Source organism: Micropterus salmoides, unplaced genomic scaffold (genome assembly GCF_014851395.1).
Source record: "Micropterus salmoides isolate LMB-PRFRI ecotype aquatic unplaced genomic scaffold, ASM1485139v1 Ms_hic_scaffold_16, whole genome shotgun sequence".
Lineage (NCBI taxonomy): Eukaryota > Metazoa > Chordata > Actinopteri > Centrarchiformes > Centrarchidae > Micropterus > Micropterus salmoides.
In genome coordinates this window covers 5,749,134-5,768,803 of record NW_024040707.1, presented here as the reverse complement: position 1 = coordinate 5,768,803, position 19,670 = coordinate 5,749,134, and the positions used below count along the sequence as shown (strand labels likewise).

Below are 19,670 nucleotides of genomic sequence, written 5' to 3'. Positions count from 1 at the left end.
TTGTACTGTCCTAGTTTGTTTGCCATCTCTGCATACTTTGCTAGCACAGATGGACTCACATGCCATACCAATAAAGCAAGATGAAATTTAAATTCAGAGAGAGACACTGCCAGGGCTTTTGTGTACTGCATGTACATCTCCCAACACGCACACACTCACACACACACACACACACACACACACACGCAGCTGCAAATGCCAGCAGGGTTTAAGTAATTAAGCACTCATTTTAAGTATTAATCTCAGAGATTACTGCTCCATAATCTCACCACCTGATTGCCAACAGTCCTCAGTGAGTATGTGTGTGTGTGTGTGTGTGTGTGTGTGTGTGTGTGTGTGTGTGTGTGTGTGTGTGTGTGTGTGTGTGTGTGGAGGTGGGGGTCACAATGACAGATCAAGAGACAAAGAGATGAAATGAAAGAGAGAGGGGATGTAATGGGGAGTAAAAGAGCTCAAGTATGTTCTGTCTTTCAAAAAAAGTTTTAGGTGTATTGAAAACATTCTACTATATTAAAACATATCAGACTTTGTCAGGGACAGAACCAAAAGGCCTTGTACTTCTTGTCTCTGCCGTTTGCACAGTCCACAATGTCTTTTGTATGTGTTGTCTAAATTAGGACGATGAACATTACGCTGAACTGAACAAAAAGTGGCAGCAGTGCGAAGGAAAGAAAGGGAGTCACAGATAAAACTGGGGGGAGGTAAGAGACAAAGAGGAATTCTGGGGCATGTAGACCCACTTGCTAACCTTCAAAGTCCTGAAGTCAGGAGGTTCTACCAGCCGGGCTGTAATGAAACTTTTGCATTGTTATGATTTAACAGAGCAGAGTGTGGATGGCCATCATCTGCCAGTTGCTTGGTCTGCCCAACGCTTCCTCCATCAGACCAAAATTTGCACTTGCACAAACAAATATGAAACCTAAAATAGAATATTAAAATAAAATCAACTGGTTATTTTTTACTTACTGGGTACATTCATGGTCCTTAGAGGAAGAACTCTTAGGACAAAATGTGAACTTTTTAGATTAACAGAGCGGTAGCTGCAGTAGCAGTTTGATCTGCAGATGTAGATAAATGAATGTGCGCCATCTACAGGCAACGAAAGTAAAAATTTGATACACGTGCCACCTGCAGGCAACCAGTGCAAAAACTGTTTGTTTCCACTGCTGTTTGTCTGTGCACGTGTGCATGTGTGTTTGAGGTTTAATATTTTACATTATAAAACCCAAAAATGTAAGAGTTTTGTTAACTGTAGCATATTTTTTGCTGAATACTGGGAACAGTGCAGAGTTCACTCTGCAGTGAGTGTCATTGAGGACACAGGACGCACTAGTGTGGAAAGGAGGGGACCCTCACCAGGTTATTCTCCAAAATAAATAATGATAGTAAAAGATAACTGGCATTGTCACTGGAGCTGAATATTTATAATGTAAACTTGTTTTTTAAACACTTTAAATCTCAGTTTTTTTCTTTTTTTTTTAGAATCATGGTTTGCATGTCAGATTGGCTCAACTGTTGGACCGCCTGCCTGGTTTTCATCCACAGATTTTGTTCTCCGCTTTGTTTGCTTAATCTAAAAACGTATTTTACCACATGGCTAAACTTTAAACAGCTATTTTAATATAAAAAATAATTGAAACAGGTGAAAAGTTGATCGGGTTCACAATTTATCCTCAGTGCACCTTAGGTGCATTTAGACCTGTAATTTCATAGTGGTCAAACACTATCTGATTGCAATCCCATCACTGAAGGCATTTTAGTGCCAGATGTAAAGGGGGTCTTTTCCTCAAAACATACAATAGTCTTACGTGAACAGAAACACACAAGCACACACGCTAAAAGTCCTGGGATCCCCCTATTTTGCTGCCAATTCCATAAAAATACCAGCATCTCAGTTGTCAAGCCCCAATCACAACCCTGCAGATCAAATAAGGACATCACTACTTATCACAAAATCATAGATCTTTACTTCATCACTTTTCATTTCACTCTTCATTCGCCCATTTCCAACAAATGTGACCTGTGCAGCACTGCCTTTTGTGGAACCTAAATTCATGCTACACTACACATCATACTTCCTTAATCTTTTAGGCATTATTACTTCAGAGCTGAAAGTGGCTGGTCCGTTTCCAATTACCTGCCTGACACGTTATCTCATGTTTTGTCAATGATTTTATTCTGTGGGTGTGTTCGCAGTCAAGTCACAACATTAAAAAAAGACCTCAGGCGAGGAAACACCTGTATTTCATCTGTGTATCTGGCATGTGTTTTCAAAGATTTCACAATGTTTCCCACAGAATGACAGTGTAAATGTCTCTTTTCCTCACATTCACACACACAAACACACACCTACACCTCTGGTCTCTTACTGTAAACACTCTCTCTCTCCCTCTCTCTACCTCCCTCCCTCCCTGTATGTGTCTGCTCGGCTGATTGTCGCTGAGAAAACACAAAACATTTTGATCTTTCCACCCCGATACTTTTTTTACAGCAGCAGGTGGGACGCATGTGGAGGACACTTGGTTTTGACCGTTTCAATAGGCTATGTCATTAACAACACGATACTGACACTGTTGCTTTACCTGGTCAGGGCTTGTAAAATATCCATCGTGTCCGCGTCTTCTAGCAAAGTACCAGTTAACATCTCTCTCTGCGTTTCTCTGCAAAATGCTAAAATGGGTCGCCATATTTACCTGGGTGGTCGTTCATATACCTGGTTGGCCCGCCCAAGCAAAGTCTGTATGTGGGAAACACTGTCTCAGGTGTGATTAAAATAAGCGGCAGCACAAAACCATAAAACATTTTAAATGGGGCTGCACTTAATCATTTTTATGGCGGCTAATCTGTTCATTCTTTTTTAGATTATTAAATTGAAAATATAATTCTTTAAAACAGTCCAAAAGCCAAAAATTTAAAACATCAAATATTCACACCTGAGGAACCGTTTTTGTCATTTTTGCTGAAATAAACAACTGTAACGATTAATCAATCACCAAACGCTTTGCAGATTAATTTTCTGTTAATCGACTAATCAGATAATTAACAGTTTCAGCTCTGATTTCAATACACAACAAAAATGAGTGGGAGTAAAAGGACTTCAATCGTTAAATTCCCAGCTTGAGTTGAAATTGCCACTGCTTCCATTTTCCCTCACTTATACAGTAAATTAACTCAACTTAAGCAGACGTGTTTCTGTTTTGGTCAGTGTTTTGGTTCTGAAGTCACTGTAGGTAAAGCAAGTTGTTTTCTGGTTTCTTTGCAGATTCTATTTATGTTCCTGTGATTCTTGTTTTATTATTATTACAAGCGGTTGAGGTGTCACATCCCAGATCTGGTGCTGGAAATGTTTTATAGAGGAGAGGAGCTTCTCCGAACTCCTGCCCTGACATGTTAAACACTGCTAAAGCTTCACTAATGCACTGTTTAACACACATACACACACACACACACGCTATGGCTTTGTACAGTATGCTCCTCTTCCCTCGCTCTTGATCCGTCTCTCTTCATTTAGTCTATTTGAAAATGTCACACACACTCCCTCGCTTTCACACTAAAACTCTCTCTCACACACACAGTAACTGGGTCTATAAATCCAACCTAACAGCGCTCTGTGGTGACAGATTCAAGGTTTTTTTTTTTACCAGAGGGCTGCGCCGACAAACCATATCAGCTCCCAAATTCATCTCCTCTCCTCTCCTTATATGGACAAGCCTGTCTAAACACACTCACACACACGCACACACACACACACACTGACTAGATACACACAATCAAGCTACAACTGCTCACACGTGCATTCAAAGTTACAGTACACAAACACACTGTGATGCACACACAATCACAGCATACACATGTCCACCTATGATCACACCACAACCACATATACACACATTCACAAAAACACACACCACTATAACTGTACAAGCTGCAACACATATTTCAAGAGGATCTGCCTAAACACTTGAAATACAATTCCTGTCCAAAATGAGGAGAAAGAAACATACAAAGAGACTTAATTCGTAGTTATTCACTCTGGAAAGACTTTGCTGTTTTTTTCAGGGCTTTGACTACCACAAACAGTCAACCCTTAGGGTTGGTTGGACAAAACAAGAAATTTGATGACATCATCTTGGGCTTTAAATCATGATTGTTATTTCTTTAAATGAATTAATTAATGCAGAAAATAATCAAGAATGTGACTATTGTCATGTAACTGTTGCATAGCATTAACAAAGTCAAATCCGACTCGGCCTTTGCATTACACTCAGACTGATATGCACGGGTCGATCGGCCAGTGACTGGAATCGGACAGTTTTCAGCTTGATCAACCATGACTGGTGACCAATGACCAGTGACCGGGGCCGATCAGTACACATATTCGATTCTGTTCTGGTCAGATTTATATGCATGTTGCGCCGGATGATGGTGCACAGATAGTAACCAACTATTGTCGCTGTCAAACACACGCGGCAAAACATGCAGTCAGTGTGAAGAAGTGGGGATGTGTATCGCTACTCAATACCTTTATGATATCGACTGAAGCAGCCCAGTATCGAGTAGAATCAAAACATCAAACCAGTACTTCAATCAATTTTTGTAACCAGATTGCGGCAAAAATGACTGTTTGAATGGTTTTGCTTGCAGCCAAAAACACAAGCAACACACCGAAAGAAAGAGAAGAGCCCGCCTTTTTTTTCCTTATGTGCCTGCACCATAAACTGTATAACAAAGGCCTGCACACGCTCAGTCCATGAGTGGTTTTAACAGCCGCTCACCTACGGCTGGGGTCTCAGGCATGTTTGTCACTGTTGCGAGTTTATCACCATAAGCTTGGCTTTCCATTGGTTTCATCTACTGGTATCATTTAACACCTCTCTGTACATTTTTATTTGCTATTCACATCACTTGTCACCTATCGATCACTGCGTTCCATCACATCAATTAAACACTTTTGTGGCGCAGCAGCGATTAGCTGATTTTACCCACGGAGCCTCCGCTGCAGCTGCTAGTTAGTCTGATCAGCTGGACGATCAAAAATTTGCAACCTGTAGTCTTTTCCTGTATAATACCCGTGGGGATGAACTAATTAGGCCTAGGATGAGAAGGATCTGATACAATTTCCCAATACTTTTATGTAAAAGTTATTTGAAACAAGAAAAAAAATAAAAATAGATTATCTTGCTTGTCCATAACAACAATAAAAATAATAACAGGCCATCAATCAACTACTATGGCTTCAACAGGTGGCATTTTAAAGGCATCGAATGATGTATTAGTATCGGTATCACTTTCAGGTTACTGGTTTTGGTACTGGTATCATAAACTTTGACACGATACCCAACCCTGTGAAGAAGACACAAAGCTTGCAATTTTTGATACCTGTCAGGCCAAAATAAGCTGTGGTTTGCCCCATAGACTTTACTTGTGCAGACCACCCAGGTAGATTAATGGCGACCCAATTCAGCACTTTGTAAAGAAAGAACGAAAGAGATTATCTGGTATTACGATAGAAGAAGAGGAAACGGTGGATATTTTACAAGCATGGGCCAGGTAAAGCAACAGTGAATGATGTCATTCCATGGTTTTGTTTTGATAGGCTACTTCAGTAACAACAACCCCCCTCCATGCAGCTCACCTGCTGCCATGAAAATGGAATCGCAGGTGAAAAAATCCAAAATCCGAGTTTGGCTGACTTGATAAAACAAACTGCTGTTGAAGAAAGTCAACAGAGAGAGACGGGTGTAGGTGTGTGTCTGAAGTGAAAAGAAAGGTGAGCAGATTAAAGTAGTTTGTGAGTAAACAATAATAAGGTGAAGAATAAGTAGAATTAAAATGGTGAGATAGGAAATAACATACTAGAAATAGGGTAATATATTATTTCAAATATGTTTAAATCAAGTAAAAAATAACAAATATCATTATCATTATTTATATTATTTATTATACATCATATCAGTCTGCATCAGAGGTTATATGCCAATGTTTTGTGAAATACAATTGAATGGACCCCAGGAAGAATAGCCAACGCTTAGTGCTCATGGGGATCCTAATAAAGAAAGAAAATTAATTTTGTGTGGATGGGGCCTAAGACAACATGCCTTTGGTGTGAGAGACCCGGGTTCAATTCCCCACTGTGACACATCCACCAATGTGTCCCTGAGCAAGACACTTAACCTCTCGTTGCTCCAGGGGTTCAGTCCCTTTTCCACTGCACAGTTCCAGCTCGACTCGGCTTTGTTTGGTTTTCCATTGTGGAAAAGTTGTACCTGTACCTGCTTCCAGGTACTTTTTTTCGTATCAACTCCGTCGAGGCTCCAAGCGAGCTGAGGCAATACTAAAATGTGACGTGAAAACACAGCAGACTACTGATTGGTCAGAGAGAATCGTCACTATTCACTGCATTAACACTGCGCGCGCCTGACAGAGGCCAGCAACAGAACGTTTTATATTTTACAATTTTTTTCACAAAATTTTCATCATTAAATCCACTTCTGAGAAGTTTTGAGGTGAGAAATCAACTGTGTAGATTTCAAATATTGCCAGATTTACAAAAAGCGATGGCAGAGCAAAAATGTGCTTGAAAGCTTTCAGAGTTGAAGAGCTCCGCATGTGGCGGCGAGGGAAGCCTGGGCCAACCCGCGGGAGGAGCTCGTGAGGCCGGCCAGCCGCCTGCTCACAGATCCCTCTGCTCCCACCGTCACACAGACCGCTGCAGCAACAACAGCAGAAAAAAAACACAGCTGGAAGGTTTTCGTACCGCTTATCTTACATTCTGAGTAATGTTGAAACATTTTAACTTAAATCAAGAGACAGCTGTGTGTGTGTCGCATTGAAAGTTACATCGCGGCAGTTGTGTGTGGCGTCGCTATGACGACAAGCTACACTGAGGGGAGCTATCTCTGGCTACTATCTGCAATGGAAAACGGAGGACGGACAAACCGAGTTGAGTAGCATCGAGTCGAGGCGAGTTGAGCTGGTACTGGTAATGGAAAAGCCGCCATATATAGCGATTGTAAGTCAGCTCAGTGAATAAATGCAATGCGATTCCCAGCAGCTAGCCTGCTCAGACCATAAAGCTGCTAGCAGTGAGGTAAAATCCACAGACACACTTACTATGCTATATGGAACCAAATTACTTCATTGATCAAAAATAGCAATAATACCGTATCCCGCGCTGTTGAGCCCCAACATATTACCATAGGGGAAATTACTTCACTGCGACGGGCCTATTTCGATTAAATAAAAGTTACAAAAATTATTAAGTACGCTGTCAATTATAGTTCTTAGAAATAAAGAAAATCTGAAATTGGCAGGTCAGACATTTAAAAAATCGGAAATCAGAATTAGCCTACAAAAAAAAACATTAATGAAAACTATGACTACATACTGTATGTTCGTCGATGATGGTTTTTTCCGATGTCTAAAGCTAGAAGTTGACGAGACAGCATCGATGTCACTAAAAAACAACTGTGACTAATCAACATGCTAAATTGAAAAAAGATGTAAAAATGTAATTTAATCAATTTAATAATTTAAAAAATAAAAATTTTACCAAAATCTCTTTCTTCGTTAACTCAAAAATGTAGCAAAAAAACCAGCCACCTCACCTCACTAATGGTCGGAACTATAAACCAGCACAAAAATGACAATTACCAACATAAACCACTATGCTCTGAACACACACACACACACACACACACACACATCATAAACAAAAATAATTGCATTTTGGAACAAAAAACAGAAAACCTAAACTACCGAGTCCAGCAATGCATGATGGCCAAGCCATCACTAAAACCTAGGCTACATTACAAACCAGAGCAAAGAGCCAGAGAACAGCACACTCTAGGTTGCAAAATGTAGATAAAGATATTTATTCAGTTCCTTTTCATTGGTCATCACCTTTTTGTTTATGGGCGTACTGTGAAAAAAATAGACTTGAAGCATAATTAAATGCTTCAGGTAATGGTATACCCATGTGACAGCTGCATAAATTGAAATTGTGCATATCTGTTGCATTTACAGAAAGCAAGCAACAATGACAACAGGGCTCGGGAGAAAGAAACAAGCAATGCATTGCTTTATCAGAAGGGAAGCAATGTGGACATTAAAAGCTCATAAGGATACAAAAAACAGGATACAGTTGATTAAAGATAATAAAAACTAGGGATGCACTGATCTCATACTGATTTTGGATATCGGCCCGATACTGACTCAAATAGCTGGATCAGGTATCAGTGACAAGGGGCCTGATCTGGGGCTGATCTATTCAATTCAATTACACACATATTACGCAATGCACCAGCAGTGTGGAGGTAGGCCTGAATATTTTGCTAGGAGAGGATTGTCCTCGGGTGGCTCTAATGACCATAACTACTGTCGTTACAACAGCCAGGATCACTAAAGAACCAGTAGGATCGATGATCTTGGCAAACGACCCCACCAAGGTTAAATAGCTGAGTTGTCCTACCAGTCAGTCAGAACTTAAGAAGTCACTTGGATGAGGGACAAAACGTCTTCTAGTATCTTCAACCAAGTCCAGTTGCCCTTGATTTTAACCTTCCTTGGATAACTATGACCTGCTTGACTGAGAACCTTCACATACAGCTGTCCTTATTTACAACTTAGTTACAACACCACACAGTTAAACATCCAACTAGGCAAGGCCGTCACAACGACAGTGGTGCATTACACTCTGAAACGGTAGAGGTGCCAAATCGCACAAAAAACAAACAAATCTTACATAATGTTGCTTTGAGTTATAGGCTAATAATTAATGACTCAGTGAATTGGTCTTTATAAGTCGTAATAAAAACAGAAACAGAGACCAGAAATTTTGGCCAACAGCATACCATAGGATAGAGATATAGACAAAATGTCAAGACATATGTAAAGATTAAGTATTGAAGAGCAATTTCCACCATAGTTTTGATTTAGTTAAATAATAGTTTTTTGGCTGCATTTATTTTTTTTTATATATACAGTATATATTGATTTATCAATAAATCGTGAGGAGGGTTTACTGGGAACAATCATGGGCCCATGCCAGACGTTTGACATATTTTGACAAATTAAACAATAAAAACATTATACATTGGTATAAATGAATCTCAAATGAGAGATTTCACTTTCATTTGAACTAAAATGTTCTCAATTAAATTGGGGCAGTATACTGTATATTTAAAATGTCTGAAAAGAGGATTTTTATGGTTTTAATAGGGACGTTTACCATTGCTGACAAAATTAGCACTTATGAATTGTAATGTAAACATTTGCTTATTCAACCATATTTTTTAAAATTTAAGTTGTTCCCAAGGCAACCAAATACATGTTAAATTATAAATTGCAGCTAATGCCTGCACTGGAAAGTGTGAAATCCATCTGAAACCTTCTGATTTGGAACGACAAATATGTAGGTTATTTGTTGTTTATCAGCCAAAATTTGCTTATCACCAAGATGTATATTTTTCAGGAACTGAAACACAGTCTTGTTTAAGCTTGATGACAATGCATTTTCAAGTTTATCTAAGAGGGTGTTGAAAGTGTTTCATCAGCGAGACAACAGAGAATTTCCTCAATAACCCACAGAGGCGTTATTAAATGACATAAATTTGAGTAATGAAGCAACACTCGACCAAAACTTTGGTAGACACTCTTTCCAACTGCATAGGCAGCCAGAAAGTGACTCCAACCACTAACCCCGGTACTGCCTGTTGAGCTATAAAGTCACAACTTTGAAGAGTGCGCAAACCCTGTTCAAATACTGGCACATTAAACTGTCAGCACATAGAAAACACTGAGCAGCAAAGCTCACCAGAGACGAGACGATTCAATGGTGGATCAACGATGGACGACTGAATGAAAGAACAAAACGGGTCCTTCTTTTGACTTTCTCTCACTCCTTTGCTAATAGCTACATTAGTTCCATCAATCAACACGCCTTGCCTCCAGTAAAGGAGGAAGAGAGACGAAAAGCAACAGGAAAAGATGGAGACAGAAAAAATGAGTGAGTGAGAGAGAGAGAGAGAGAGAGAGAGAGAGAGAGAGAGGGAGGAGACAGGAAACAGAGTCAGAGGTATTGTGACACACAGGGTTTCTTGGTTTCTTCTGAATCTTGATGAATCAGACCTGTTGTCCACACACACACACACACACACACACACACCAACCCGACGCAACCCAACCCGTTAGGACTGCATGGGCCTATTCATGCCACGATGGCTTAAAGAAAAAATCTCCTAAAACCATAATTTGTATTCCTTCTTCCTCTAAACTTGGACACCCCTGCAGGCCAGTCTAGACTTGCCAACGTCTTTGTCTCTTTCACAAGAATGCCACACTTTACAAATCTGACTATTTAGCCCTCAATCTACATAAATGCTCCAGGCATCCATGCATCTCTTCAGGAACATCTCTTCAAACCTGCCGAGTCTTTCTCCTTATTCTTTGATGGGGAGGACAGTAAAAAAGCGGCCAGCAGTTTGCAGGACTGCTCAGAGCAGTTTTGCTAATGTCTTGCTTTCCTCTGACTGACTGAGGACAAGGGTATTCACATCCATCAGAAGACACTGAAACAGTAAGCCTTAATACCATGATACCATCAAGCAATCAGTCACATAGCCATATATGCACAGCTCCACTGTATTTCATAATCATTATGTATGTAGGAAACATTAAGGACATTAGGCGAGTAAAGGACAGGGAGAGAAAGTTGAGAGAATTAAGGAATTTGGGGGAGTGGGAGGCAGAACTAGAGAAAGAGAGGGGGTGATGAAAAGGGAAAGTGGGTGAGAGGCAGAGATAATCAGAGAAAAAAAGTGGAGGGAATGGGTGAGAGCGAGATAAGAAAAGAAGTATAGGAGAGAGGAAGAGAAAGAAGGCAAACCAAGGGAGGGAGAGAGGGGAGAGAGAAATTACAAGGAGATATGAGGGAGACAAGCTGACAGCAGTTATATATAGTGCCAGTGACATGTGAAAATTAAATGCCAGTTAAATTTAGGAGAATGATCAAGCGGCGGAGGGGAGAGGAGAAAAAAAACATCGAAATGACAAGCACAGTAGTTTATTTCATATATTGATATCAATATTTGAAGTAAAGTTACAAATATATCTGTTCCATTTAGCTAATCAGCTGAATCAAAGTTAGAGGCAAAAGAGCCAAGCTTCATATTGTTTTCTTTCATTTCTCTTATTATCTTTCTTTTATGCTGAAGTTCAAGTACCCTGCTAGAGAAGCACTAACAATCCTCTAGAGGTTCAGCTAAACCGCAGACATTTGTCAGATACAGACAATTATGCAGTTTGAGAACACTAATTGTGTTGTCGTGGACGATCAACGTTTTTCTACGATGCGAGGACTCACTCTACAGGTGAGAGCGTCTACATCACTTCCACTGTCTGCCATGACTGCTCGACTGTAAGAAAACTCACGAAGAAGAAGCATTCATGCGAGAAGCGAAATTAACGGATAAAGAGGCGAACAGCAGAACGGCTTTTGTTTTTACAAGATTTGTACGCTATTTAATTACTAAATACACTTTTGAGCGGTTTTGAGGCGAGAAATCAACTGTGTAGAACTTGAATATTGGCAGTTTGACCAAAGTTGATGGCGAATCGAAAATGTGCTCAAACGTTTTCGGGGTTGAGAAGCTCCACAAGTGCCCGTGAGGTTAGCGGTGTCAGCCAGCCGGTGCCAGTCACGCCCACAGGGCCCTCTGGTCCCAGTTACTCTGTAGTGATGTGCGATACCACTTAATTCCTATCCGATCCAATACCAAGTAATACCCAGGCTGGTATTGCGGATACCAATACCAATACTTTTTACATATTTTATTTCTAGTTTAATGTGACCTACCCTCTCCCGTTTCTGTATTTATGAGAGAAAAAAGGAGTAGGCTGTGGCCTTACCAATTCAAAATAAAAGCTGCATAATGACAAGACATTAAACTCATATTTATATAGTCATATTCTTTAATTATAATTAAAATATCCTGCTCAGAACTGTCAATTCATAACATCATCATATTATTTTGACTTAATCTCAGATGTGTAGCAAAGTTTGCAGTGTTGCCAAAGTATTTCACTGTCTTTGCACACATGTCACACAGAGCAACATTATTACCTTCACAGCTAAAATGCAGCCAGACGTGACTGCTTTTACAGTCAGCCAGAGTCAATATTCAATCGCAGGAAATGTAAAAGGCCGCAGCGGCTCACTTCAAAGAAGCTCCGTCACAGAGCCATAGCGCAAGCATGACTTTGACAGTCGGAAGGAAGTAGTTCCTATCAACCGAGCAGTTAGACCATCCTGGTGACAGTAAGATACTTATGATAAAACACACACTCACTCCAAATTACTGAGTTTAGATATCGATCCTTTTATATGAGTATCGATCCTAGAGCAGGAAATGTTGGTATCAGAAATATTGATACTTTAGGATCGATCCGCACATCTCTATTACTCTGACCACAGAACAGCAGAGCTGCAGAGACAGAGGAAAGGCAGTGTTTCCTATACATTAATTTATTTATTTTATTTTTTTTACTAAGCCTATTTAAAATCTTATTTGATTGCAGAGTGCATTCGCGCAGCACATCCTCTCGCTCGTCTCTCTTTCTCTCTCATGAGACAAGACAATGCTGGCAATGTTGGAGACCCAGCTTTAAAAGCGTTATTAGTAATGAGTAATGGTTTAAAGTACATCAAGCGACATCTGGCTCGTGATGTAGCCTACAAAACATTCTCCACTGAGTTATAGCCTATAAGCACTTTTGAAAAATAAACCACAGTAGTATGAAAGGGAACTTTTGCTTTATTGTTCTAAATAGACATTACATTGTTAGTGTACAGTTGTGGTTATAGTACTTGCTTTTAATTTTGCTTTTATTTTATATAGTTCCCAAGCAAAAATCTTTGTTAAACAGTTTTAAAGTTTGTATAAATCAGAGAAATTTTAGGAGTAGCCTACGCTGTCTTGTCTTCTTCCCTGGTTTCCCTCTGGCGTTGATACTGGTGTAAAACTTGTTCACTTAATGGTAACGTTAGCTAGTTAGGCTGCGTGTTGGAGATCAGTAATTCACTTGAAAGATATTTAATTAGTTAAATTGTTTAATTAGGGTTAGGGTTAGGGGGTGACGAAAATAATCGTGATTAGTCGACTAATCGAATAAATAATTAACAGATTAGTCGACTACGAAAATAGTCATTAGTTGCAGCCCTACTCCACACTCTATTCATTTCATCTCTAGAGTGATGCGTCTTCTCTCTATTGGATCAAGTCCAACAATTTCAGGAGTTGGAACCTCCCAATTAAACTTTCATTCATATCATATGAATAATTTAAGCTTATAAATGAAGTATGAAGTAAATACCAGTATCTGACCCGCTTAATTCATTGAAATGATCAAAATCGCAATATGGCCAAGTGCAATATCAAAATCGCTGGAGCTGCCATTTTTTGATAAAGATGTCACAATATACCATTATAAATGAAGCTTTGTTGTGCTATAGAGGCCTACAAAAAGCATGTTCTATATACATAAGGGAACATGCTTGTTTGGTAAAGACCCCAGCAGAAATAACATCATTTTTATATGGTAAAGCTAATATTACCATTGTCCCCAAAATAGTGACTCATATTGCAGTATCTGTCAAAATAATTGCAAAATTATTATTTTTTGACTATAAAAGGAAAAACAGGACATCCCTTCTAAATAGATTAGAGAGTAAGTACACAAGTTTTTGTTGTATTCTGTTCCGTAAAAGTCCTATTATTAATATTATTTCCATTGGCCTGTTCCTTTGCTAGCAGATATATGCTTTAGTTCCAAAAACATTTTCCAGACAGTGAAACAAAGAAATTCATCAAGAAATAAAGAAATGACCACAGGAAAAGCAAAAAAAAGGATTTTGGTTGACAGAGAGAGGAAGAGGTGCAGGTTTACCAGTACGTCTGTCATGTCGTGAGGGCGGGCAGGTTAGTGTGCGAGTCGTCAGCGATGTTAGCAAGCCGGACGCATGCATGTCATCTCCCCTTCTGCCTCGGACCTCTCCTTTATAAAACACACACACACACAAACAGAACAGACACGCACATACATACAGGGGAATGCACAAATGTACGTGCAAACATGCATTCACGCAAATATGCCACACACAAGCACACACAAGCACGCACAGTACGAAAATGTCACAAAAAACATACACAGTCACACATTAACGTGTGAAATCCCACAAGAGCATGGAGTCACGGACCAATTTACAAGCACACAGAACATACAGCACCCACAAAATGATTTAAAAATCCCAGGGGAATGTATATTAATCCACAAAAACATAGGTATACACAGACAATAGCACACACACACAAACACACACACACACACACATATACGCACAAACACACAAGGAGAGAAAAAAGGCCATAGTGAGTGTTTGTGTAACAATCATCCTCCTGTCAACCTAAAAATCGTCCATCAATGGCGGATCCTATTACACAATTTTTTATTCAAATGATGCTCACATTTTAAGCAAATAAATTCCAAAGATTTAGTGAAAGAAAAAGTCACTCTGTTTCCATGAACTCTACAAACATTGTGAGGACGTCCTAAGAAGATTATTCAATCAAGAGCTATAGCAAGTCTTCTATTGGTGATCATGGTATGCTTTTGCTATGACCCATCAAAGAATAATTGAAAAAAAACAATTCATATTAACACTGAATCAGGTACTGTAATGTGAAAATACACCCAATCAGTATCAGTGCTGATACTGACTTTATTAAGCGGATCGGGTATCAGTTATGATGTGACCACGGATATATTGGACCAAACCAAGTGACCAAAAAAACAGTGAGGGTATATACAGGAATCCTGAAGTAAAAATCAATACCTTTTTAAGACCTTTGAGACTTTTTCAACATATTTTAAGACTGCCGCGCCACTTTGAACTGTAACCGATTAAATCAGCCACACACCTTTAAAAGGGACATTTTTGAGGTTTTAAAAGGAATTTAAGTATATATATACACATATAACGTATTTATTGCCTATATGTCATCAGGTTGTAACGCTACCTAAAAATTGAGGCATTCACCAACTTTCTCAGTTGCCTAGAAGTTAGTTAGTTTTCTATGTGAGGGACTGGTCAGATTTCCTGCGAAAAGCAACTGTTTTACATAAGCTATGACTTTTATGTACGCAATATTACAGCAAATCATGTGAAACACAGTGTCATTTTGTGTTTTAGTTGGTTTAAACTAGATAATGTGAGCTTGCCTGCAAAGACGTGTGAGAACTTTCATTGACCACTTGATCAATACAACAAAATTCAAATAGGCCAGGGGGGAACAAAGATGAAGAGAATAAACAGAGTGATGAATAACGCAAGTAGTGTAGGCGGTGTAGCACAGGCACAACCTGGAGGAGGAACTAGTCTAAATGACTGTATTAGTATAAAAATAGAACATTAAAATAAAAAGTATATTGTTAATTTAATAGTAAACTGTAAGCTTGATATTAATATATTCAATAATAATATATAACTTACCACTAGTGTAATATTAATTCAAATCACAGCTGCTTCAGTTTGGGGTTGTTTTTTATTGATTAACTTTGTGCAAGAAAAATGCTCTAGGCTACATGATAGTCTCCAACCTTGATGGTGGGCAGGCTACTAACTCGTCAGCAATCATTACCGTTTATGCAGAACACTGAGTTCAACATTTATAAAGTTTGTTGCAGCACATCAAGCTTTTTTTTTTTTTTTATCCCGCTCCATCCAGGCTGTGATTAATTTGTTCACAAAAAGTGACACTGACGAGAATATCGGCTTTATGAAAAGTTGATTTTGTTTCAATAAAAAGCACCAATTTAGCTAAATAGCCAAACACACAAGCTCCTTGAATTTTCCTTGTTGTCTTCTGTCTTACCGATTCAGCAGCTGGCGGCGCATCTCACGCTTGTTTTTCAGGTACGGGGCTGTTCAACTGGCCACAGAGTGACCGCCCAACCGGGTTAATCCCGTTACTCCTGATCGCCACTCCGACTATGTTTTGGACGATTAACAATGCGGGTCCGGCGGGGTGGGAGTTTACGGTCGGTTGTATTCGTCATCATTTTCCGGTTCGCACGGATCTATTTTTTGAAGGTTTATGAGTGAAATAGGCGCACGGTAGATCCCTGCGCCTTACGTTACAGAGACACAGTCGCTACGCTCTGCCTGTCTGGTATTTTTGGCTACGCATTATAAATAAATACGTTCACCTACACTTTTAGCAAACAAACTTTTGGACAAACAGGATTTTCACATTGAAAAAAATATCTTCAAAATTTAATACTTTGTTAAATGGCGATTAAGACTTTTTAATACTTTTTAATGGCCTTAATTTTCGCAACAATTTATTTATTATGACTTTTTAAGACCCCGCAGACACCCTGCATTGAAGACTGGACCAAACCAGGGCCGTAACAATCGGGAATACTGCTTCAAACCAAATTTAAAATGTGCACAAATTTGAGAATAGAAAATCTGTTGCATGGAAAAGAAAAACAATTTGAATATGTTGAAAACAGTGTAAAAAACACAAATAAATGTGAGCTCCCCAAAGCGTTTCTTAACAAATGCAAGCTTGGAGTTCTTAAACAGCAGCTGAATTCTAAATTGAAACCATGAGACAGAGATTAGTGGCAAGGTTATTGCTCATCATGCCAATTATTTTCAATAAGGAATGCTAATGATGCTAAAAAGTCATTCTGGAGAAACTGAAAGGACTAATTTAGGGACTATGGCCTCAAACCTGACACTTATGGCAAAATAAACAGAGGTTTACTTTTAAAAAATACAGAGTAACATCCCCATAACTCAAAGTATATTTTAACTTGTGGACACTTGTACCCCTACGTATGAATTCATGCCTTCCCTGTACTGTTTTAATTTGATTATAGAGGACTGCAATATAAAGCTGAATTTGAATTTCTAAGACTTCATTACCCAGAAATCTTGTCAAGTGTGAGGACAACGCCTAAGGCCACATTTGCACTGCCTGATAGAGGTGACACTTTTTAAAGATTGTTTTGCCTTTACTGGAAGTCGAGAGTGAAGAGACTGACAGGAAACAAGGGGATATAGATGGGTTGTGACATACATCAGAAATCCTCGTCTGGAATCAAAGCGGGAGCAGAACTGTTGTGGCTACCGGCGCGCTCCAAGGTGGCACATTTCTGATTTCTAGCTGATGTAGCACAGATTAGATAATGTATTATGAACATGTTTAGAAAATGCATGTTGACTGCACTGATGTTGGATTTTTGAGGTTTTGAGCTTACATACTGATATTGGCTGGATTATGATATTTTCAGATCTGATTTGAGCCAAAAAGAAATTTCAATCTTATACTGATAACTAGGTTTGGGTATCGTTTGGGATTTTTATGATTCCGGTTGTTTACATGACAAATTCACAATATATAAAACCTAAATCACCTAACCCAACTAAAATAATTTAACACTAAATAACAGTTAACAGGTTTTCTTATGCTACAAACCAACTTTAAACTTAATAGATAGAGTAAAAGATAGGGCTGTTTATTGTAGTTTTGTGTAGAAGCCTGTCAATCTTTTATTTTCCTACCTGTGACTGACAGAGAGTTAAGGGGGACGGTTGTTGTTGTTCCTGTTGGCCTGGAGGAGAGTGTTTGTTGGCCTCGGGACAGAGAGGGTGAATAACGATAAAAGTTAACACGTGCAGCTTGCTGTTGAGCCAGGTTTGTTTCTTTGCCATGCGCTACGGCTCACGTTAGCCTGTACTGTTGCCGCATTAATACAGACAGAGGCTGTCAGCTGCTACATTTGGTACTGCAGTGAATGGTGATGACCATACCTTACCTCTGTTTCGGAGCACCAGAGAGAAAATGGTTCAATTGACACATTTATGTGGGACCAAAATGAGGTACTGAAATTTGCGTTCTAATTTAGTCCAGTAGGTGCCAGTCATATAGGAACTGGTTCTATATTGGCACCAGGTTTCGGTATCCAACCCTATTGATAAATCAATCTGATATCTGCCAATGCAACTGCAGACACACCTAAGATTTTCAGCTAGAGCTGAAATAATTATAATTTCAATTTAGTGATTAACAGAAAAATGATCTGCAACAATTTTGATAATATGAAAATTATTCTCCTTTCTCCGTTCGTCTTTTATATTCGTCATATTTCAAGCCACTGTGGCAAACATTCCCTTGTTCAAGGTTCTCAATTGTGAGTAGTTTTGGAGTGTTAGTTGAACAAAACTATTTGATCACACTGGCCTTCTGAAAATTATATATAATATAATAATCAAGTAAATTGTTATTTAGAGCTCTAGATTTCACAAAAGAATGTTTCAGCTTTCACTTGGAACTCCAATTTCTGTGACTTTTTGTTGAGTTCATATTTTCCCAAGACATGGTCCTCTATGGGCTGAGAAAACTCTCCGACCTCTTGATGCAATCCTTTCAAAATCCCCCCGGAACCTCAAAAATGTGTGGTGATCAAACTAAAAATAAGGTGGTGGTGGTGGGTGGGGTTTGTTCCTGGAGAAACATTTGACATTAGGGAGATCTAAGGTTTTCAACTTACATCAATATGGGACATGGGAGTTCTACTTTTGTGTTTTCATGGACTTAAACATCAAACAAGAAACAAAGACTGACCAGTTCCACCACAAGACACTAGAAGCACAAGATGATGACAAAGACACTTTAGAATGGCAACCACACACTTTACATAGACACAAACACACACATTACACAAAAGATGGCCAGAAAGACAGAAACAAACAATAAGAGACAAAAAGAAAAAACAATGGGGGAGACAGAAATAGTGAGCGAGAGACACAGGAAGGGAAGGCGATGACCAACTTAAAAAAAGAGGAAGCAAGCAACAGACACAATGAAGAAAGACGCAGGAAGAGGAAGTGTGTACCAACTGGCAAAAAGAAGTAGGCAAAATACTTCAAGAATCCTGATAGGGTGTATGTCAGTATCTGAGAGGTGGTATGTTTCTTAATCTCAGGTTTGGGACCCCAAATAGGCCACAGACTTCTTTTTCTGAGAGCTGATACTGTTTATGTTGGCTTCCATGGTGATGCAGTATACAACTGCTGCTTTGAGTAAAAATCTCCAATAAATGACAGAGCATATAGAGAAGGAATTTGGATGCCTGCAATTTCTGAGGGCGTTTTCACACCAAATGTTTTTGAAATTGTTCAATTAAACTTTCCCTCCTTCAGCTTGGTTTAGTTACTCACGTGCGTAAAAGGTTTTTATAACCTCGAACCTCACAGAGGCACCTGAAAACAAATCTCACTTCTCATTCAAGAGGACTTTCTTTTTTATAGCCGAGTGTGTAATCTGAACCGGCTACAGGGAAGGAACCCAAAACAAAAGGATTTATGAGGATAAAAGGAGATGGATGTTGACATTTGATAGCCAGCAGTTCCACATGCTTGGAGACACCAAATAGAAAACAGGGAAGAAATGCAAAGGGCCATACTTTCAAGTCTGACACCTTTATTTCTGATTTCAAAAACACCTTCCTGTGCAATACCTTCACACAGAGCTGTCCAGTGTGATTCATGAAAAGGCATTTACTACACAGCGAAAGGATGAGGAGCCTGAGAGAAAGTAAAG

General features: G+C 39.2%; 1 protein-coding gene across 5 annotated transcripts in view; it reads right to left on the bottom strand.

The window, feature by feature from the left end:
• Positions 1–19,670, bottom strand: part of rgs19 (regulator of G protein signaling 19) — a 45,883-nt gene that overhangs the window by 18,714 nt on the left and 7,499 nt on the right. The window contains exon 2 of one of the 5 annotated variants that reach the window (XM_038722264.1): positions 13,945–14,052. The exons of 2 other annotated variants lie outside the window; for them this stretch is intronic. In XM_038722264.1, coding sequence (XP_038578192.1) covers positions 13,945–13,959 — 15 coding nt within the window. In that variant the 5' untranslated portion in view covers positions 13,960–14,052. Of the gene's footprint in view, positions 1–9,814; positions 9,977–13,944; positions 14,053–19,670 lie in introns of those variants that run through there. 2 more of the 5 variants (XM_038722265.1, XM_038722266.1) reach the window with 2 other exon arrangements.